General features: G+C 45.2%; 1 protein-coding gene across 1 annotated transcript in view; it reads left to right on the top strand.

Moving 5' to 3' along the window:
- The window catches only part of AFAP1L1 (actin filament associated protein 1 like 1), a 75,286-nt gene extending 52,575 nt beyond the window's left edge, over positions 1–22,711 (top strand). The window contains exons 7-19 of the mRNA XM_083593943.1: positions 919–1,130; positions 2,048–2,227; positions 4,551–4,646; positions 6,907–7,000; positions 7,754–7,906; positions 8,695–8,906; positions 10,657–10,802; positions 11,926–12,004; positions 12,619–12,730; positions 15,230–15,394; positions 18,832–19,010; positions 20,126–20,254; positions 21,088–22,711. Of these exons, the coding sequence (XP_083450069.1) occupies positions 919–1,130; positions 2,048–2,227; positions 4,551–4,646; positions 6,907–7,000; positions 7,754–7,906; positions 8,695–8,906; positions 10,657–10,802; positions 11,926–12,004; positions 12,619–12,730; positions 15,230–15,394; positions 18,832–19,010; positions 20,126–20,254; positions 21,088–21,111 (1,781 nt within the window). The 3' untranslated portion in view covers positions 21,112–22,711. The remainder of the gene's footprint in view (positions 1–918; positions 1,131–2,047; positions 2,228–4,550; positions 4,647–6,906; positions 7,001–7,753; positions 7,907–8,694; positions 8,907–10,656; positions 10,803–11,925; positions 12,005–12,618; positions 12,731–15,229; positions 15,395–18,831; positions 19,011–20,125; positions 20,255–21,087) is intronic.
- The last annotated feature ends 365 nt before the right edge of the window (positions 22,712–23,076 follow it).

The raw sequence follows: 23,076 nt of genomic DNA on the forward strand, positions 1-23,076 counted from the left end.
GGTATTCCTGATTTTGTGCAATTTTGCTGTTGCACGTGGATCCTGAAACCAAGTCCGTGCATAAGTGGTAGGCACACTCTATTCCTGTTTAGGAACTGTTGCCTGCAACCTTGCAGTGTAGAAACTTGCTCTTTAAATATTACCGCTGGGGTTAGGGTGCCTCAGGGACCACGCTGGACCAATGGATCGGATATTTGCAGCACTTACTCGTTATGAAAAAGCATGCCCAGTTTTTAAAAAGCTGCTACTCCCAATGAAGCTCCACCTCACAGAAAGCTTTGGGATTTTCTAGAGTCTGCATAATAGTGAAAGCCTTTCCCACAGCCCACTAAAATTGCCTCAGTCAGGGTTTATCTTAATTTGCAGGAAATGTAAAGAACGGCTATCACTGCATTGAGCTTTAGATTACAGAAATAATATGAACTGGTATATTTACTGTGACCTGAAACACAATGCATTTATAAGTACCTTCTCCACCACCACCAAAAACAAAGTAACTTGGAAAATGCAGTGGAAAGCCCAATCTTTAGTAAATTCAGAACATAGTTTGTAAGGAGAAGAAATAGACTTCAGAGTATTTGAGGCATGATAGCAAGCTTGTGCCTATGTAGTTCATGAGAAACTGGCTCCAGTGGAGGTAGAACGTAGGACAACAAACTGCATCTCTGCAATTTAATATGCCTTGTAAGAACTCAGCAGTGATATAGTTGCCCTATTGAGATCCATAAATGCTAGCTTGGGAGTTGGAACAGCCTGTCAGTGTCATAGGCAGGCTTGGAAAGAAGCCAAAGGAAATGCAGAACCCTATGTGTTCCAGAAAGTGCCTCCTCTTGCAAAGCTTCCAGCTGAAGGAGCGATGGCATCCACATATAGGAGGCTGATGGTGTCGGTGATTAAGGGCTCTCTGCTTCCTTGTAGACAATGACTCTGATGCCATGAGCAGCTCCTATGAGTCCTACGATGAGGAGGAAGAGGATGGGAAAGGTCAGAGACTGACACACCAATGGCCATCAGAGGAAGCTTCCATGAACCTGGTGAAGGACTGCAGGATATGTGCTTTCTTGTTGCGGAAGAAGCGCTTTGGGCAATGGGCCAAGCAGCTGACGGTCATCAAGGACAACAAACTCCTGGTGAGTTGGTGGCTTGTGGAGCACCTGGCCACATGCAGGAAAGCAGTAAAGGTTTGGGGGAGAAAAGTTGGAGAGTCCTGCTAATGAGCCAAAGATGCCTGGCAAATCAGTTCACTTTGCATGCATGAGCATGGCTGGGAAGTCCCACTCTCCTTGGGCTCTGGCACTGACTGGTAGAGTTGGCAACTTTGATGAAAAAGGAAGGACTAGTCAGCAGATCTACATAGCTGCATAGTTCCCTTTGCTGGCCAAGTCAATGATATGGTGCACTGTGTATGTCACAGTTTTTGGTTTTTTACACATCCTTTGTCCTTGGTCCATAACTAACAGTATTCATAGATTTGTTGCAGATTTATATGCCAAGCCCAGTGTGGCCCTTCTTTAAGGTGGTGTTGAAAAACCCAGGCATGATGCTCCAATTGGTGTTCATTCTCTGAAAGTTTTATTGGGAATTTGAAAAGCACCTGACATTTTCAAATGATTATGTGGCGTGGGGGAAGCGTTAAGCACCCCCCCCCCCCCCGCTACTCTGATTCCTATCAAACCTTTGGAAAAAGGTTTTCCTGATTCCCCTCCCCCTTTAACTCATTAGGGCAACAGGACATATATCTGTATGTTATGACCCAAAATTAAGTGGGGTGAGGGGACTGTTTCTTTGAGACTGGTAAGATTTCAGCACTTCTGTTTTTTGTTCTGGTCATAAAAAATCTACGATTCTAAGGCACAGTATTTGTTAAGCAATGGGGGTTTCCAAGCATTTCTCTTCTTTCCTTTTGTGCACCTCCTCCTCCCCACAATGACACGGGGCCTTCCCACTGCTTCTTATCTGTGCCGAGAGCAGCCATGATAAGTACAAGAAAAAGACCCAACTTGGAAAGAGTGATGAACATTGTGCTTTTTCTTTTCTTTAACATTAGTGTTACAAAAGCTCCAAGCATCGGCAGCCACACCTCGAGGTGCCACTGAGCGTTTGCAACGTTGTCTACGTGCCGAAGGACGGGCGTCGCAAGAAGCACGAGCTGCGCTTCTCCCTGCCGGGCGCTGAGGCCCTGGTGCTGGCCGTGCAGAGCAAAGAGCAGGCCGAGGAGTGGCTGAAGGTACTTCCCTCAACAGCAGGAGAGCTCAATTCCACACACACCCAATTAAAAAAGAAACACCCCCCTCTTTCTGTGCTCCATCAAAACACAAATGCCAACTAATGGCCGTCCATGTGAACAGCCCTCCTGCCCTGACCACTGTAGATCTGGTCAAGTGTATCAGGCCCTGTGGGAAAAGCACTTGTTATCTCTCCAGTGGGGAGGAGGGGGCTTTCCTACTCAGCTTCTTATCACCCCTGCATGGCTGCAGGAGAGAAATAGCCAGCCAGCAGGGCAGACCCTGACACCCCCTTCCTATAGTCTGGAATTGCAGGGCTGCAGGAAAGGGGCTGTTTTGATTCACACATGCCCGCCCACCCCCACTCTTTCCTGCCTTTGTTCTGAAGCACTGCAGATTCAGTAGGAAGCTCTGCGAGATGACATCACCAATTCTGCCTGACGGCAGGGTCTGAAAAAGGTGGCAGTTTCAGTGCTTCTTGATCAGGCATAGCCAACCTCAGCCCTCCAGATATTTTGGGGAGTACAACTCCCATGATCCCTAGCTAACAGGACCAGTGGTCAGGGATGATGGGAATTGTAGTCTCAAAACATCTGGAGGGCTGAGATTGCCTATGCCTGTTCTTGATGGTAGTGTCTCAGAGAAGCTACTATTCCTGCCTATCCAAAACATAGAGTGGGAGAGGGCTTGTGTGTGCGTGCACATGTGTATGCTGCATCACTGATACTTGGCTTTCTCAGTTGCGCTTTCTCTTCCCTCCCCTTGCCCGCCCCCAAACCTGTGGCCTTCCAGTTGACTACAACTCCCATCATCCCTGGCTGGTTGGAGATGATGGGAGCTGGAGTCCATTGACATCTGGATGCAGTGGGGTGGCAATTTCTAGCTAACAGATGCTAGTGGTTTAAAACAACATCGTGATAGCCCCATGCTTGTTCATTCTAATGGCTCTCTACCATGGATACCAGCAGGTGATCTCCATGAAAGACACATAGATATAACCCCTCCAGCTCAGCTTTGTGGAATAAATGGCAACGCTTTCAATTTGACACACGTCCCTGCTGCCCGCACCTTTCCAGGCTCTCTTTTTGGGATTGATGCTTGGATGTTGGGAGGTTAAACTGAAAGAAGCACAATGCAACACGTAGGCTAGGTAGTTTATTATAATGGCATTCTGAGTCCAGGGATTGAAAAGGTCTTGTGCATTTTGTGGTTCAATTTCTTTTAAGTCTTGGCAGAGCAAGTGTACTTTGGCATGAGTACTGTCAGGAACCTCAGCATTTATTAAAACCGTCTATTCCTCCCTGTACTGGTTGTTTTTAGAACTTCTCTGTCTTTGCCCTTGCTCCATATCACTCACTGACTCAAAGCACTTCCACCCCGCTGGCCTGGGATGCGACTCTTCAGGTCCTCCCTTCCTCAGAAATGTCAATACTCTGTTGGCACTGATCCAATAGGCACTCTGGTGTGCTGGCTAAACCCCACTTGCAGCTGAGAAATTGCAGTCTCTGAAATGAGAATACCTGAGCAGATGAATTTAATTCACCCAGACCTGTTCTGAAGCCTGAAGACAACCTATTGCTGAAGGTGACAAGGTGGGAAGTGGGTCTGTTGGAAGAAATAAAAGAGAGTCTGCCTTCCTTTATCCCCAGTCCTCACTTGGGTTTCCTTGGGAAATCTTGTGTCAACATCCATGGCTGAAATGTTACAGAAACCAGAGATAGGAAGAGCAAAAGTCATTGACAACCAGCCAGTGAACTGTCTTGGAAGCTAATGAGCCTTGAGTTAAATTAGGACAAAATACAAAAACTGGCTTTATTTAGGTCAGGGATAATACCCTGCTTCAGTATTCTCAGAGGCCACTTTATTGCATTAAAAAATCCCAGAGAGAGATGAATAGTTAAGGTTGGCATATAACGCTCTCTCTCCCAGATTGGACATATTTTCTATCCATTTCCTTATAAAAAGGATTTTTTCCCCCAGCCAGAACTCACCGGAACTCAGTTTTGACACGTCTTTTTCTAGAAAAATAGCACTGCTTACAAGACACACGATGGGCAAACATTTTCCCGTACCCTTGATTAAAAATTTGGTCGTCTCACCAAGGGCCCGATAGAATTGCTTGCTGGAGTCCAGTCCGGCCCTTTGTCTGCTAGTTTTCCATACTGAAATCTACTGTTTCCCTTCTGTCAGGTAACTGAGACTAGGTGGCACATTTGTTGCTGAGAAGCCATCACTGGATGCTTTGCAGCAAAGTGAGCTTTCAATTGCAGCTGATGGGCTACCAGTGTTTCCATTGTTTTGACACTCAACCCTCTCCTCCTGCAGGTGATAAAGGAAGTGAGCAGTCCCAGTGGAGGAGGACTGAGTGGAACAGAAGTTCTTACATCTCCTCTGCTTACCTGCAAGGTGGACCATGACAAGGTAGCTTCTCACTCAGAGCTGAAGTAGCGGTGATGTTCATGAATGGATACAATCAGTGTGCACAGTTTTTCTTTTAGCTGTTATAGGGGGCCTGAGCAGCCAAGGGATTGTGAGTTTAACCCTTTCTCCCCTCCGACTTCCGGGGTGGCGCCATTGTTAATGGCGGACTCCCTCTGAATTGGAGGGACCAGCTCCGCATGAAACGGGTCTTTTCCGCTACGGCGAAGCGGGGACCCTTCTGGAAATCACAGGCGGATGAAGCCTGTGACCGTGGGACTCGGTGGGCACCCTTAGCGCCCCCCCAACCCGCAAAGGAACCCACTAACGGGCTCCGAAGCGACGAGGGGGAAGTGGCGCGGTGCTGTGAGTCAATTGCTTTTTCTGCGGAGCGAAGCCGTATAGCCGTTACCGGAGAGTGCTGCCTTTTTCCTGGGACAATTTGGCATCTAAAATAACCACCCATGAGTACTGAAACACTGAATAATTGGACTTGAATTAAGAACTGGCGAAATAGAAAGGAATTTGGACTTAAAATTTACCCTAATTTGGTACTGAAACGGGAAGGTCTAAACAGGAAGTCAGCCTTCCGTTTCCTTGTAGCCAGAACAAAGCAAAGACAACGTAAACTAGAGCTTTGAAAATCACTTTTAAAGGATTGGCTTTCATCATTTAAAATTGCTGAACCCCCCTTCGGTAGCAGGAGAAGAAGGGAGATCTTTTTTGGGCTGTTTAAACCTGCAGAAGTGAGTTTAAAGCAAAGTAATTTTCCACCATCCTGATCCTGGAGTGGGGTGTCAGAACTGACGTTTGAAGCTCATTGACCAGAAACAAATGTCTCTGACAGATAGTTAAGAGAAGAGAAACATAGTGATTCCATTGTTTCCTTTCGCATTTTAAAAGAACAAATATGGACAAAATATCTCAAAAAAGAAACTTTGTTGCTATTGTTATCAAAAGAAAGAACAACTAGAAGCCTTCCCCCTAGAGGGGGATTGTGAAATTGTAACTAATTCCTGGGAGCTTGCAGCTGTCTCAGATTACAACCATGGGAAAGGATTTGTGACCTTGCAGGACAATGTCTTCAGAAGCACTGTTGGGTGCTTTCTGTAAAATAAATGCCCTATTGGATCAGTTAAGCCAGAAGACGGATTTAATGACTAACGCGGCCAGAACCCTTGAACAGGTAGTGGGAAATTATATGGAACCCACCCAGGAACTAAAACAGGAGTGTGCCATGACAGAACAACTGAAAGAAGAGGATGTTGCTGAATCTTGGGCGCCAGAGACGGAGGGAGCAGCGGCCCAGCAGGAACATAAATTTTTGGAGTTGACAAATGAACTTGGAAAAAACCAGACTTGGAAAGATAAAGTTTGGTTAGGTTTGGAAATGGGGGGCTGGATAGACCCCCCCTTTACAGGGAGATTTGGACTTTTCGAGTCTGGCAATGGGCCGTCTGATGTCTGGAGCTGTGGGGGCTCTCAATTTTGGAGGGAATCTGGAACTTGTTTTTAAATACCATATGGAGTCCAGTCTGGTCTATGGAAAAGGGGCTGATTTGTTGAAAAGGGTCCAAAACATTACTAAGCTGGAGTTCCTGAGAATGAAAGGAAAATATGAAGAAGAGCTGCAGAAGGGACATGGAAGAGACTTGAGGGCCTCGGATATAAGGTTACCAGGTTAATGTGCTAGATTAATAGGTTAAAAAGGACTGACAAAGCCCGGGACCAGGAGGAAGGGACGCTGGATGAAGATTGGATTGTTTTTCCCTTTTTTATATATATAATTAAGATTGTTCTATAAAATAAATGAATGTTAGAAAAATGTTGAAATGAAATTACTTGGCTCTTGTAAAAATGTCTAAAGAATTAGGTAAGAATGTTATGGTTAGGAGAAGTTGGTAAAAATAAGATTTAAGCTTTAAACTTTAAGGTTTCTATATGATAAGATGAAAACAGAATTAAGGTAATGTAATGACAGAATATTATGAATTAAGGAAAGGATTTGCTGCGATTATTATTAATCAGGAAAGAAGAAAAGGGAGGAGGAGGAGGTCAAAGAAAGAAGGTATTGAAAGTGGGGAATCTGAGCAATGATGGTTTTATTTTTTATTTTTTATTTTTCTGTCTTGTTTTTTTCTTTGTGTGTGTGAAATTTTTTTATTTTTTTTTTAAAAAACCTTTTTTTCCAATAAATATCATTAAAAAAAACCAAAACCCTTTCTCCCCTCCTATGCTCACAACAAAAATCTCCTTTGCCCAGAGGTCATCTCAGGACAAACAGACATCTGACTCGGACAGTGTGGCAACTGCAGAGAATGGCTCTTCCATGGCTCGGAGAGAGGCCCATGAGCAAGGTGAGTCCCTGGTTACTTTCCCCTTTCCCTAAGAGCCAGGTGTTGCTTCTGGTTGAGGCAGCAAGAAACGCAGCACTTGGACTAGAGCTCCTGAGAGACCTGGGTTTAAATCCCTGCTTGACCCAATGCACATAGGTTGGGCTGAGATGCAGATACTTATCTCATAGGGTTGTTGTGAAGTGGGAAAGACCTTAAAGGCTGCCCTCAGCTCCTTGGAAAACGGGTGGGAGATAAATGTAATAAATAGATCCTGGGCTTAAAGAAACAAAACCCAGGTTCCATCTTGTGTAACAATGACCCCTTTTACTGTTCCCATTGGGAGTAGAGTTACCATTGTGCCAGAATTGCTAGGTTGGTCGCCCTGCACTTTTCTTTGGGACTAGTGAGTCATGTTGCACATGCTAGTTCTGCAAAAATTGTATCATGAAGGTTAAAGCACTCTCTTTCTGAATTTGCTCTGTGTTGCTGCTACCGGTATGTTCAGTCAGCTCTTAATACCTGTAAGGGAATATTCTAGCCTGTAGGTTCTAGCTGTATTTCAGACCAGTTAGTGTTTTTCATATTTACCCTTCACCTGACCTCCCTTATCCTCTTCATGACATTTTACAATCTGTTATGATAAGAGAGAGAGAGAGAGAGAGTGTTCTGGAGGTATGAGGTGGGGGAAGACCAGACCTTTAGTTACCTCACAGTTTCTTTGTTTTGGTCAGATATACCATGTCTTGTTTTAAGCTCTGCTTCTTCTCTCTGTAGGGAAAGGCAAAAAAAGTGGCTTGGCGGACTTGAAAGGCTCTGTAAGTCGAGCAGCCGGGAGGAAAATCACCAGAATAATCAGCTTCTCCAAGAAGAAGCCATCCCCTGAGGACACCCAGACATCTTCTACAGAGGAAGACATCCCGTGCTGTGGTTTGTACTGGAGCAGAAAGGCAGTTGAAAAGCAAACCATTCATTAACTGGTGCCTTAAGAGGGGTCCAGTTGGGCTCCCTTGTCCCAGTTTCTGATTGCACTGTGTTATGTCATACAATACCGCACTGCAGGGGATGCAACAACAATGCTGCAGAATGGAGCGTGAGAGGTGTGGGGGGATGCCGACTTTTAGCATTGTATAGGGTGCCTCTGAAGTTAGAGAGCGCAAAGTCCGCCACTCCAAATATGTTGCCCACCCCCATATCCAATAGTTAAATCTTAATTGTTCGATTGTGCAGTTGTCTTTTCTTACTTATAGGAGTGAATCAGCTACTTTATGGCAAAGACAAGAGCACTGACATTCATAATCTATTTTATGCAAAAAAAAAAAACCACAGTCCAAGGACTCAGCTATAGAGCTGCAAATAAAACATTTTAAGTGTGTTTTAAGTACAGTATATACAATGCAACACTAGATGGAGGTGGTGTGCTATATGGAAAATTCAATGTGTTTTTTAAAATGCTTTTTTTGCGGGGGGGGGGGGGAGCATTTTCAGTTTTTATATGTGTCTAGATTCCACCCAAGTGACTTGGCTGATACTCATTCAGGCAAACATCTCATTGAGCTAAAGTAATGCTTGGCTCTTGGAACTGATCTTCTGATTTGAAATCTGTCATGCCTAAGCTCAGCATTTCCTTGTTTCCTAGGACACAAGATTTAGGCTTTTATTTATCCCATAATAGTCACTGTATTGCTGATCAAATGTCTTTGTGCATCTCCTGGCAGGCTACTTGAATGTTCTGGTTAACCAGTGCTGGAAGGAGCGCTGGTGTCGTTTGAAAGGCAACACCCTCTATTTCCACAAGGACCGGACGGACTTAAGGACCCACGTGAATGCCGTCGTCCTCCGGGGCTGTGAGGTGGCACCAGGACTGGGCCCCAAGCACCCCTTTGCGTTCCGCATCCTTCGCAACGGCCAAGAGGTCTCTGCCTTGGAGGTGAGGGAGGATTCACTCTGGATGGCTCTGCTGAGGAAGCTGCAGTCCCTTTGGCAGAGCCTTGATTTGGCAGACGACCAGGGCATAGGCAGACAAGGCTGGGCACCTGGGCATCCTGCAAAACATCGCATATAAGAGCAATGCCTTAAATGCTGGAAGAACCCTTTAGAGCCCTTCATGTGTGGTACAAAGATACATGAAATTCAGCCTGCGGCAAAGGCATTTGTTAAAGCAGTATGGATTGTCTACAGTCATACCTTGGATCTCAAACACCTTGGCTCCCAAACAAATTGGCTCTTGAATGATCGAAACCCAGAAGTGAGTGTTCTGGTTTTCGAATGTTCTTTTGGAAGCCAAACATCCGATGGGGCTTCCGCGGCTTCCGATTGGCTGCAGGAGTTTCCTGCAGCCAATCAGAAGCCGCACTTTAGTTTCTGAACGTTTTGGAAGTCGAACGGGCTTCCAGAACGGATTCCATTTGACTTCCAAGGCACAACTGTTATCTCATAGCAGCAGAAAATAATTTCTCTTATTTATCGTATTAACTGAATTAACCTACTTCATGCTGCTTGTTTCATAAAGTATGATGAAAGCTTAAATGCGCCTCAGTTTCACTTAATGTGCTATAACTTCACTTGGACCTTATGGGATCCAACCAGATATTTGGACATCTGAATGCATATAAAGATCATACTGAAAACATATACATAAAACATGATCTCTAAGCAGACCAAGAGAGAGACTGAGAGCACGCGGTGAAGCAATAGTATTCTTTGGCCACATGCCCATCTTGATTTATTCATTTCAAATGTGGGCCGAGGTTCTGCCATGCTTTTGCAAAGGCTTCCCCTTGTGGTGCTGTGATAAAAACATCAGCCTGTGTTGAAGGCATATTGACTTGGGACTAAGTCCCACTCAATGCAAGGGGACTTGTTTCTGAATAGACATGCCTAGGATTGCAATGTACTCCCCCCCCCTTCACACACCTCAACTCTGCCTGTGCCCTGTCAACCCAAATCACAACCCGTTTTCATGGTCATGTAGGACAGCCCTGAACAGCCAGATATTCTGGTTGAATATGGATAATAATAGGAAGCTTCCTTATTCAGAGTCAGACCACTGGTCTTTCTAGCTCAGTAATGTCCACACTGACTGGAAGTGGCTCAGCAGGATGCTTCTAATCCCTCCCAGAGATGCAGGGCGTTAGACCAAGGGCCTCTTGCATGAAGAGCAAATGCTCTGTGGCTGAGCTGTGGCCCTTCCCAATAATTTGTTGCTGTCGATTAGTCATGTCCGACTCTTTGTGACCCCATGGACCAGAGCACGCCAGGCACTCCTGTCTTCCACTGCCTCCCAGAGTTTTGTCAGATTCATGTTGGTTGCTTCTATAACACTGTCCAACCATCTCATCATCTGTCTTCCCCTTCTCCTTGTGCCCTCAATCTTTCCCAACATCAGAGTTCCAATAATACACACAATATATTCAGAATTCATGTCCGTCTCAGCTTCTTTAGAGACCTTTCGCTTACATAGCAGTGTGAGCCTTGCACACACAGGATGCCTTGCAAATATCCCTATGGTGAACGGCACAGCTGTAAATTTGGGAAATGGGGCACCTGGTGTAAAGGAACAATGCGCTCTGGAAAGACATGTCCTTGACCATGTTTCCTTGTGGGAAGAGTGTGGCCTTGGCTGTTGCCCAGAGCAATGTGTGCTTCCTTTCACTTTAAACTATTGTCTTACTCCTCAGGCGAGCAGCTATGAAGACCTGGGGCGCTGGCTTGGGCTCCTGCTGGTTGAAACTGGCTCCCAGACAGCCCCAGAAGCCTTGCATTATGACTACGTAGATGTGGAGAAAATCGCCAACATCATCAATGCTGTGAGACACTCTTACATGTAAGTGTTTCTTCCGCTAGCGCTCCGTGACGCAGCCGGGTATGGAAACCACTTGTCCCTGTCTGCAGGCGAGAGTGCCTGCCTCATGTTCTCCCTGCCCCCAACAGAGCCTCTGAGGATAAAACGTTCTGTTAAAACCACCTACGCCAGCAACAAATCTGCCAAAACAGATTTTTTGGTGTCTCTAAACCAGGGGTCAGCAACCTAAGGCCTATGGGCCACAAGCAGCCCATGGGGGTCGTTTAACTGGCCCATGAACCCCCGCTGCCCACTCAGGGACCCCCACCAAGCCACAGAAAACTTTGCCGACCCCTGCTCTAAACCATGATCCAAATCAAGATGACAACCTGCTAAAATCATACCTGAAAGGCCAGAATATAGTAAGCCATTTAGGCTACTGTGAATGTGAGGCTGAAACAAGCAAGCCTGCGTTTGTGTTTCCTGGTTTATATCATGGGTGTGAATGTGGTGCAAGTGCTAGTTCCACTTTCCAAGATAGGAAGCATAGAAAACCTCACACTCTGCGCCTCAGGCTTAAATGGCCCTTTTGTGTATCAAGAAAAGATGAGCCCATATTGAAACACTCTTATGTATGGAGCAGAGAATTTTAAATATCCAAGCTGCGAGTTTAAAAGATTGATATGGAGCAAACATTCTTGATTTCTATGCTGTTATCTCCATAGCACCAAGGGACATTTCACACACCATGCAACGGCATATCCAGATTTATCAGGGAGTGTATATTTGGCAAGCATCTCAGGCAATCTTGTTTCCTGGATAACTGCAGTCACGCTTAACTTCTTAGATGCATACTTAACCTTTTGACTTGATTTGGTTTAGTATATGTGTTCCACATTTCCAACAACTTTTTTCAGGTGTACACCCAATATGATATGTGTGAGGTATCTCCACTCCTGTGTTGCCCAAAATACAGGGCTGGGCAGAAGTTTATGATGCAATAGCATCTACCAACTCAACGTAGGAGAGCCTATGTTTGGATTCATTTTGTGAGTGCAGAGGGTGGCAGGAAGAGCTCAATCGTTCTTGCTGGTTAAGAGTGTCAGATTTTGCAATCAGAACTAGAGATGTAGAGCATGTTTTATCTGTTTCTCTGCCTCTTCAGGTGGGCCAGCTCCTCCCTTGAGAACCAAACAGATGCTTCCCGTGTATTATACGATGAAGTCCCCTATGAGAAGGTGGAGGTATTTGAAAAAAGAAAAGCAGAAATGCCATAACCCTCTTCTCTCCCCTGCTTCCTTTCCCTAACAGCACTCTTCTCCCTGCCTGCATGTGCTTCCAAGTGCTTGGCGACTGACAAACAGTTTTGCCCAAGCAGAGGCACTTGGATTAGCTTGCTTCTCAAGCAGCTATGCTGCATGGGAAGAAACTGGACTTCTTGCTCACACCCATCATTCATTCATTCATTATTCAATTTTATTTGTATGCTACTTTTCCACACAAAAAAATCCTCAAAGTGGCTTAAAAACAAAGAAATAGGGATGCATTTCAAACAAACACTACAAAAACTATTTCCTCATAACATAGCAAAAACATAGGATAGCTACAATTTAATAGCATAGCAATACAACAATAACAATTTTTTAATAACATGTTAATAATATAATAACATACCAAAGAAAACCCAAATTCCAATACTATAAATATAACACAATAACTTAAACAACACACAGCATCCAAGAGCAAAAATAATATTCACCTTAATCCTAGAAATACCCTTCCCTTGATGTTGGCCATCATTATTGGTCTCCTTGACACCATCTGAAATGATGGCTTCTTTGTGCTTTTCTGTGTGCAGCTGGAAAAGTCAGGGCGGCCGTCAGGGTCCCAGGTGAAGCGTCACGGCTCCTCTTGCAGCGAGAAATCGCGCCGTGTGGATCCACAAGTGAAAGTCAAGCGCCATGCGTCAAGTAGGTTTGGATCCTGATGTGGGATGCTTGGGGTGGCTCTCTTATCAGCCAGTTGGAATGGGGAGGGGAAAGACTCCGAGCTGACGATCCCTAAAGAGCCATTTCCAGTAGTGTAAGCTTATACAACACTCAGTTGCTGCTTAATGGCTCCACTTCCGTCTCAGGTTTTGCTTTCTCATTATTTGTGACCTGTTTCCTAATGGGACAAGGATTGCTGATTTGCAGGCCGGGCCAAAGTCTGGATGGGTTTAATGCATAGTACTACCTATTTGCCTTTGCAGCTTCTCTCTTAGCTGAGGTTCAGGCCTGAAATGGGGATAACATGGCTGACAGAGGAAGAGCCTCTGTTTGTTGGTAGGACCTGTGCTTTGAATGCAGTAGGTCTCAAGCTCAGTCAAGCCTTGTGTCAAAATGAGGCTTCTCCTTCTGGAGCTGCGTCAAAACTGATTCTGTGATCTCCACCCCGTTCCCCTTCGCAGGTCAAAATTGTTGTTAACAGGAACTGATCGGAGCTTTACCAGATAGCAATGGCCCTGAACATGTACGATCAGCACTGTGTTACACACACATACACACCCTGCTGGTCTTTCCCAATGCTGCTCAGAGGTTGCTAATAGCCTTGCAAGAACCACCAGCCAAATGGGTGAGGGGAACTGCTTCACACTGATAAAACATTTCATCAGCTTTTTGTACCTCTTGGGAGTCCAGGCCCCTGTTTTGGCATGGCATTCTGACAACCCAAAACAGCCAAACCTAAGGGAAATAGAATTGCTGGCTTTTGAGTACAGCTGTAGTTGGACCCTTTGCTTCTCCAAGTTGGGTCGGAGGGAAAATAAATCCTTGTCTGAAACCATGGAGAGCTGCTGTCACACTAGACAATACAAAGTTAGATGGACCCAAGGGCCTGACTCAGTAAACGGCAGCTTCTAAGTCCTAACCTGCCCACATTTCTTATTGAGAAGGGAAAATCTCAATAGAAAATTTGGTGTACAGTCATACTTTGGTTCTCGAACATAATCCATTCTGGAAGTCAGTTCGACTCCCCAAACCATTTGAAAACCAAGACGCTGCTTCCGATTGGCTGCAGGAGTTCCCTGCACTCATGCAGAAGCCATGTCAGACATTCGGGTTCCAAAGAACAGTTAAAAAACTTGCTTCTGGGCTTCTGGCATTTGGGAGCCAAAACGTATGAGTACCAAGGCGTTCGAGAACCAAGGTACAACTGTACTGGCAGTGTTTCCCATTTGTAGCTACTGCTTCTGAAAACACGTGTTTAGGATTGCAGAGATGGGTCTCCTTCCTTCTGTGAAAACTGTTCTCTGCACAGAGCAGGGTTGGGGAACCTCTGGCCCAGGAAGCCAAATGCAGTACTCCAGGCCCCTCTCTCTCTCACCCCCCCACCAGGCCTCTCCTCAGGCCACATCCTTCACTGGCTCTGCATTGCACCTTTTGTGAGTGTTTTTTGCACAGCTGGAGTATGACCTTGAATTCTTATAGTGATTCTTGTTTTCCTGCATGAAGGATAGAGAAAGGTGTTTGTGTGTGTGTAAAAATTAACCTGATGTACAAAGACAACATCCACATTTGTTGTTCTACCCACTTTGCTTCTACCCCCCCCCCCCGAAGGTTATCCAAAAGGGAACCTGGCCCTCAGGCTGCAAAAGGTTCCTTGACCTTGGTAGAGAATCCCAAGTTTCTTTTTAGAATCTCCTATGATGCTCCAGGAACGTTGAGCTGAATCCATCTTTGATTCCTGTATGAAAAGTGAGGTTATAAAGAACCAGGCAGAGGGCCTTCTCGGTAGTGGCACCTGCCATGTGGAATGTCCTATCATCAGATGTCAAAGGGATAAATAATTATATGGCCTCCCATAGACATCTGGGGAAGCTTTTGATGTGTGGTGTTCTGTTGTATTTTTGTGTATTCTGTTGGAAGCCGCCTAGAGTGGCTGGGGCAATTGAATCAGATGGGCAGGGAACATATTATTATTATTATCATCATCATCATCATCATCATCATCATCATCATCATTATTATTAGCTCCCTCTGAAGTTTGAGCTACAAGAACACCATGTTCCACTTAATTATTTTGTTTTGCACGGGCAGTTCTCCAGTGGCTATAAATTGTAACTGTATCAATAGTTTAAATCAATTTTACAAGAATGCCAAGCTTTGCTGGAAGTCTTAGCAGCTCCCGTTCATAATTGGATGTGCGCTTGTGCTCCCATAAGCCACTTCTCCTGTGCCAGCAATATTAATAATCATCAATCTCTGGGCAGCACTGCAGACGCTGTGTTGGGAAAGCAGGTGTCTTGGTTCTGACTGTTGGTTCAGTTTCATTTCAGACCACAGTCTGGTGTTGTGCATCTTTGAGCTTGTTCAGCCCTGAGCTTGCATTTAAAATTATCTGCTGTCAAGGCAGAGCTAAACAAAAAACCCTCTCACCTCAGGTGCCTAACAGAGGGCCGTGTCTCTTAACTCATCCCCCTCCCCTTGCAGATGCCAATAACTACAAGTACGGCAAGAACCGTGCTGAGGAAGATGCCAGGAGGTTCCTGACTGAGAAGGACAAATTGGAGAAAGAGAAAGCTTCTATCCGGAATGAACTGATGGGCCTGCGGAAGGAAAAGCGGGAGCTCCGAGAGGCTATGAAGGGAAGCTCAGGTATATGCCCCTGCTGGAGAAGCAATTCTCCCGCTGCCACGTCCCTCACCCCTGGCCATTTTGCACAGAAACCTCTCTCCTGAGCTGCATTTACCTCCCACATACAGTCCAGTATACTGGGCCGGATTAAGTCCTTTATTATTATTTTTTAATGAATATTTATTAAGTTTTCCAATTTTATATAAACACAAAAAGAAAAAGAAAAAGAAAAATATTAAAAAACAATTCAGTTTCAATAACAGTTTTTCAGTCACATGTTTCTTTGACCTCCTCATACCTCCCCTTCTTGTTCTCTAGTTCAATTTGTTAATTCAGCAAATCCTAATCTCTTAACATTCCTTTTAAAATATCACCTTATTTTCCACTCAACTTTTTTTTTTTAATTTAATAACAAAAACAATTATAATCCCCATTATCTTTATCATAACAGCTAGAGACCACCAAAGTTCAAACCAACATCTTTTCAAAGTTCATTAATTTTAAAATATTTCTGTAGATATTCCTTAAATTTCTTCCAATCTTCTTCTGCTGACTTTTCTCCCTGGTCGCGGATTCTGCCGGTCATTTCTGCCAGTCCCATACAGTCAATCAACTTCATCTGCCATTCTTCCAGAGTGGGTAAATCTTGAGTCTTCCAGTGCTTTGCTATAAGTATTCTTGCTGCCGTTGTAGCATACATGAAAAAGGTTCTGTCCTTCTTTGGCACCAAATGGCCGACTATACCCAAGAGAAAAGCCTCTGGTTTTTTCAGGAAAGTATACTTAAATATCTTTTTCATTTCATTATAAATCATTTCCCAGAAGGCCTTAATCTTTGGGCACGTCCACCAAAGGTGAAAAAATGTACCTTCAGCATCCTTACATTTCCAACATTTATTATCGGGCAGGTGATATATTTTTGCGAGCTTGACTGGGGTTATGTACCACCTATATATCATTTCCATAATATTCTCTCTTAGGGCATTACATGCCGTAAATTTCATACCTGTGGTCCATAACTGTTCCCAGTCAGCAAACATGATGTTATGTCCAAGATCTTGTGCCCATTTAATCATGGCTGACTTAACCGTTTCATCCTGTGTATTCCATTTCAGCAGCAAGTTATACATTTTTGACGTGATTTTAGTTTTAGGTTCTAGCACTTCTGTTTCTAATTTAGATTTTTCCACCTGGAAGCCAATTTTCCTGTCCAAATTATATGCCTCCCTTATCTGAAAATAATGTAACCAGTCTCGGACTTTGTTTTTTAATTTCTCAAAGCTCTGCAGTTTCAGTCTATCTCCTTCCTGCTCCAAAATTTCCCAATATTTTGGCCAACTGGCCTCCATATTGAGCTTTTTCTGAGCTTTCGCTTCCATTGGTGACAACCACCTTGGGGTTTTGTTTTCCAGTAAATCCTTATATCTGATCCAAACATTAAACAAAGATCTCCTAACAATATGATTTTTAAATGCTTTGTGAGCTTTAACCTTGTCATACCACAAATATGCATGCCATCCAAAAACATTGTTAAAACCTTCTAAATCCAAAATGTCCGTGTTTTCAAGAAGCAGCCAGTCTTTCAACCAGCAGAATGCTGCTGACTCATAGTACAGTCTGAAGTCTGGCAGGGCGAAGCCACCCCTTTCTTTTGCATCAGTTAAAATCTTATATTTTATCCTGGGCTTCTTGCCCTGCCAGACAAATTTAGAGATATCTTTCTGCCACTTCTTAAAACAGTCCATCTTGTCCACAATTTGTAATGTTTGAAACAGAAACAACATTTTAGGCAATACATTCATCTTTATAGCTGCTATTCGACCCATCAAGGAAAGCTTCAAATTTGACCATATTTCGAGATCTTTTTTCACTTCTGACCAGCATTTCTCGTAATTATTTTTAAATAAGTTCCCATTTTTAGATGTCATGTTAATCCCCAGATATTTCACCTTTCTCACCACAGACAGACCTGTTTCATTCTGAAATTTCTCTTTTTCAAACAATGTCATGTTTTTCTCTAAAACCTTAGTTTTGGTCTTATTCAGTTTAAATCCTGCCACCTGACCAAATTCTTGAATTAATTCTAAAACTCTTTTGGTACTAGATTCTGGCTCCTGTAACGTCAAAACTATGTCATCTGCAAATGCTCTCAATTTATAGTGTTTAGCTCCGACCTGTATACCTTTAACCTTCTGATCATATTCAGCAAGACCTCCAGGACCGATATAAACGGATTAAGTCCTTTAGAGACCCTAAGCACTTAAAATATTTTCGTGCCCCCATATATATATAATTCAAAATATAAACAACAATAAACTGTAAAATAAAATTTTATTTTTTGAAATGAATGAAACCCAAAGATGGAAAATAATGTTTATTTTTGTACGCTTCCACTTTGTTGATATTTGAAAATTTTGCCAACTTCTGTTCAATGAATTTGCGGGTGAGGAGGCACCCTCTTGTCCTCCTCCTCAGACGGCAAAATGTGCTGGGCCAGTAGAACGCTGAGCCCACAGTGGCCTTGGCTAAAGCACCTGCCCCTTTACCCTAGGACTCCTTGCAGTTAAGAACAAAAGGAGGTCTCTGTTATTCCTGATGAAGGAGGATGGCTGCTGATAAAGAAGGCCAACGTAGGAGGCATTTGTTGCAAAATGCAGTGGTACCTTGGGTTAAGTACTTAATTCGTTCCGGAGGTCCGTTCTTAACCTGAAACTGTTCTTAACCTGAAGCACCACTTTAGCTAATGGGGCCTCCTGCTGCCGCCGCGCTGCCACAGCAGCACAATTTCTGTTCTCATCCTGAAGCAAAGTTCTTAACCCAAGGTACTATTTCTGAGTTAGCGGAGTCTGTAACCTGAAGCATATGCAACCTGAAGTGTATGTAACCTGAGGTACCTACCACTGTATTTGCCTCAATAGCAACATCAAACCTGCTGTTTAGTTTTGCATCTTACTTCTCAGCCCTGACGTGTCCTGTGCTGGATATATCCCTAATATTGGGTACTTGCAAAACCCATTTTTTTCCCCTCTCAGCACTGGCAGCTTAGCAATAGCTTCAAATTAGCCACAGAAACAGTTGCAGGCTCCTTCCACAGAGGAAAGCCCAGGCGCGCCATCTACTGGAAGAATAATTCTTGTAATGGAAATTGCACGGCTAATTGCCTGGAAGCTGGCAGAATCCAGGTCTTTTTGTCCTTACTGCTTTTGATGCGTTGCAGATAATGTGAAAAACGTGACCTGCCTTGCCTCTCGTGGACACGTTAAGAAAGAGGCGTCAGCTTCCGAGAACGTTGACCCAGTTCCTGTTTCCCACATGTCTCCTCGGCGGTGGGATTGGGCGGGGGCGAAATTCCCTTCGCCTTTGCCCACCCTCCCACTTTCTCTAAGCTCCCTGGCATGTGTCTCCTTCTCCAAACCTGGAGCCACAGGCTGACCTTGCTCCCATGTGTCTGTTAAACAGGGAAAGACCTGAAAGAGCTGGAGCATCGTGTTGCGGCCCTGGAGGATCAGTGCAAAGCCAACGAGGCCAGGCGCGTGGACCTTGAGCTCAAGCTCACGGAGGTGAAAGACAGGCTGAAGCAGTCGCTGGCAGGAGGGCCGGCTCTGGGGCTGACTGTGACCAGCAAAGCTGAAAACAAGGTGAGGAGGAGACAGCTACTTCCTCTTTCCGCCTTGGACGGTTAGGGCTGCTTCAGTCGATGATCGTTTTCCACATAAGCACAGAACAAAAATGGGCGCACACAAAAGCCCAGGGAGCCAGGATTATTGGAACACAGGAAGCTGACTTCTGCTGAGTCAGACCACCAGTCTGCCTAGTTATGTATTGTCTACACCAGGCTTCCTCAACCTTGGCCCTCCAGATGTTTTGAGACTACAATTCCCATCATCCCTGACCACTGGTCCTGCTAGCTAGGGATCATGGGATTTGTAGTCCCAAAACATCTGGAGGGCTGAGGTTGAGGAAGCCTGGTCTACTCAGGGGCTGTCCGGGGTTTCAGAAAGGGATGTCTCCCTGTCTTACTTGGAGATGTCAGGGATCGAACCAAGGATCCTCTGAATGCAAAGGAGCTTGCCCTACCCTTCAGTAATTGCTGATCCTAACCTTGATGGGGGTGCCCAAGTGATCATAGAATTGTAGAGTTGGAAGGGATCCTGAGGGTCATCTAGTCCAAACCCTCAGCCTTGCTTCAAGCCCCAGAGAAAGGGGATACTTATTTAAGGCATCCATTTGCCACTCCTCCCAGGATGACTCCCAGAATGATAACAAACAATGGGGAAACAAGTGGAGCAGCAGAGCAAAGGGCAATCCGTTCGTAGCAGGGGTAGCCAGTGTGGTGTTTTCGTGATGATGCTAGGCTGCAAATCAGTTCTAGCCAACATGGACCAGGGTTAGGGATGATGGGACTTGCAGTCCAACAACATCTGGAGGGGTCACCATGACAGCTAGGCCTGTTTTACAGAAAGTCTTGTGTAAAAAGAAATCCAACAGCTGAAAAGTGCCTCCTCTTCCTTGCTTGCTTTCCACCAAACCTCAGAAGACAGGGGCCAGCTCCACAAGGGCCTTCATCGACAGGTAGATTGGCCTGAAAGAAGGCAACCCATCCTACTAAGCTTTCCACCCCTGTTTTCTCTTTCGCAGAGACCATTAATGCCGCCCAAAATACATTTTAGCGATAGCAACCTGGTTTCTCTAGTATCTCCCCCTGCTTGAATCTCTGAACAACTTCTCGGTTTCTTGCTACGTTTCCTTGCAGGAGCCTGCGCCCCAGTCAAGTGGAAGCCCCCCTGAGCACCTGGTCCCGGTTAACTGCGCAGCGGAAATGAGGAAGCGAAGCCCCTCCCTCCTTCCTGCCCACAAGGGGAATGTGCTGCAGAAGGCCAAGGTACAGCAGGCTCTGGGCACCAGCATTATACTCCCTCCTCATTGCCTCTCCCAAAATCTTCAGGACTCACACAGGGGTAGGGAACATCAGGCCTGGGGGCCAAATGCAGCCCTCTTTATCTGGCCCTTGAGACCCTTCCCAGCCCACACCTGCACAGGCTACACCTCTCAAAAGCCTTGCTCCTCATCGATCTTGGGTGTTTTTCCCTGGCTGGGATGTGTCTCCAAACTCTGATCATGCCTCTGGCTTACCTGGATGGAAGATGAAGAGGCATGTTTGAACGTGTGTAGAAACAAAGCAATTTGCTGTGCAAAGGTAAAATTCGCATGCATTGCTCTGTCCATTTTAGTCTCTGGCCCGGCCCACCACCAGCATACGGCCCCCAGAAGGCTGCCCAGAAGAGGATGTCGCCCCCAGGCTGATCCTAGTGGATCCTAAATTCTTTGACAAGGGTGTTGTGGCATATATATCATATGTTTGTGTGTACTACAGAGTGTACACTGCAGTTGGGTGTTGTTGCCCTTAAGCGTAGAATCTTCCTTTCACAATTTCCCAGCACAGAGGCCTGATCTGGATGGGGGCCTTGGTGGGGGGAATCCTAACCCTTTGCTCACTGCTGCAGTCCTGATCTAGATCTTCCCCTCTCCTGGTCTGCTCCAGCTATTTGTAAAAGTAAAATCCTGCAATTAATGGCAAACCACAAGACTCATTGGAACTGGGCCCAAACCTCCAGAACCCCACTTTGGAACCAGGGCTCAGCAGTCTCTTTCTAGCCTTCATATCTCCTTTGCAACCCAGGACTCATCAGCTCCGCTATTTCTCCCTCTTTCTAGGAATGGGAAATGAAGAAATCATAAAAGGGTCACTGGGCCTCCATCTCCGGGAAGAACCCCTCTCGAGCATTGGGACACATTTGGGAAAGGCTAGAGCAGTGCAAGAGCCTCTCATCCCTCAAGGAAACTGCAGAAAGATGCTGGGGGACTTGGTTCTTCAGCAGGGAGAGCACCCACCCTCCCGCAAATGAAGGATTACCAAGCAAAACTGATGTGGGTGAAAGGGGAGGGAAGGGTGGGTAAGGGAAATCCTTTCAAGGATGTTGGGTTTTTTAAGTGTGTCCTCAGAATTCTCCTCTTTGAGTGGCCTGTGAGGAGCACCTCAAATAGATCTGGCATGCCAGCTGTTAGATTTTGCTCTTGGTTAATGAAATTAGCAAAGAGCCATTAAAAAATTGGAATGTAGATACTTTGGTCTGGTGGGGAGAGATGATGATGATGATATGGTTCGGAGATCCTCACTCATTCAAGTCAGCCAAAGACCTTGGGCAAGTCACTTCTTCACCTTTCTTGCTGCAGCTCCTCTCTTGCGTTGGAAACCAGGTGAGTGTTCCTCACCACAAGGAAACGAGGCATGACACACAGAAGTGCCTTGCAATTGATTCTGTCGAAAGATGCTCTTTGCAGCCCTTGACCCTGTCAGCCTGCTTCCCTGTCCTGCTCTCTGCCAAACCAGATCAAGGCAGCTACTGTTGAGTTAGGCCCAGAGGCAAGGGCCCAACAGGGAGAAGACATTGCCCACGTGGTGGTTCAATTTAAATCTCAGGGCTTTTCATATTGACCTGTGCCGGAGCACTCCTGTCAACTTCTGTAGTCTCTCTCAGGCTGCCATTTAAGCTTTTTAAATGTGTTGGATAAGATCAATAGCTTCAGGAGGGCAAGGAGTAATATCACCTCCCCCCCCCCCGACAGACTCTAAAAGTGCCCAAGTGTTGTAACAGATCCATTTGCCCACTCCCCCCCCCCACCTTTGCTGCACAGCAGAGCTAGACTCGCACTTGCAAGTGAGAAAGGGGAGTGAATAAATGGACTGATGTGGCTAGAGAAATTCTGCAAAAAAAAAAAAATCCCTGTTGCAGGGCTGTTTTATTTTTTTTAAGGGTGCTGTCTCTGGTCAGCAGAACAGTGGCTGAAGACTTTTCCCTTTCTGTGAGTCGGCCACTAGAAGACAGTATGTGCATGCACTAAATAACAGACATTATGCTGCCATTTCTAAAAATCTTTCTCTCCGATCACGGGTGGGATGGGTGGGAGAGTGGTTTGGGTGGGTCTTGTTTCTGCAGTGTGGGGAGCCCAGCTGCCTTCATGTGTATAAGGTCTCTGGCCGGTTTCAGGCCTGCTTCATTCATGGAATACAAAATCTAAAACTTGAGACCTTCAGAAGAGGCCCCAAGGTGAACCCTACAGCAAATGCAGTGGTCCTCTTTGCTGTGTCATTCCAACAGACCAGAAGCTGTAGTGACCTACTTTTCTTTTATAGGGGGAGGTGGGTAGGATGCTTATCTCTTTGTGGGTGCATATTGTGGCATACATTTTTACTATTTAAGATTTGTCTGCACTTTAAGATCTGGATCCCCTCCCTCTGCTGTCCCCCCCCCCCAATAAAATATGATCTTTGTACAGAGCTGTGTGTGTTTGTTTTTTTCTTCTAAATTTCAAGGCAGTTTTGGGTTGTAAACATAGAAGTTGCAGCAACATGCATGTTACTTATGGTTCACATAGAAATGTATATGCATGCATCATCTATCTCCTAGGTTTAGGTAGGAGAGTGGCTGTAACACTTCACAACAACTTTGGCTCCAGCTTGATGCTTCCAAAATGGCACAAGCTTAAGACAGAATCATGACCTTTTCTGGTTTACAGGGGGATGATACTATCTGTAACTAGAATAGACAAAGTAGAAACTATACCATCTGTATGGAAAGCCTACCCCTTAATCATTAGCATATTTATTTCAACAGAGCAAGGAACCAGGTATAATGCCAGACC

Source organism: Podarcis filfolensis (genome assembly GCF_964270895.1).
Source record: "Podarcis filfolensis genome assembly, chromosome: 2".
NCBI lineage: Eukaryota > Metazoa > Chordata > Lepidosauria > Squamata > Lacertidae > Podarcis > Podarcis filfolensis.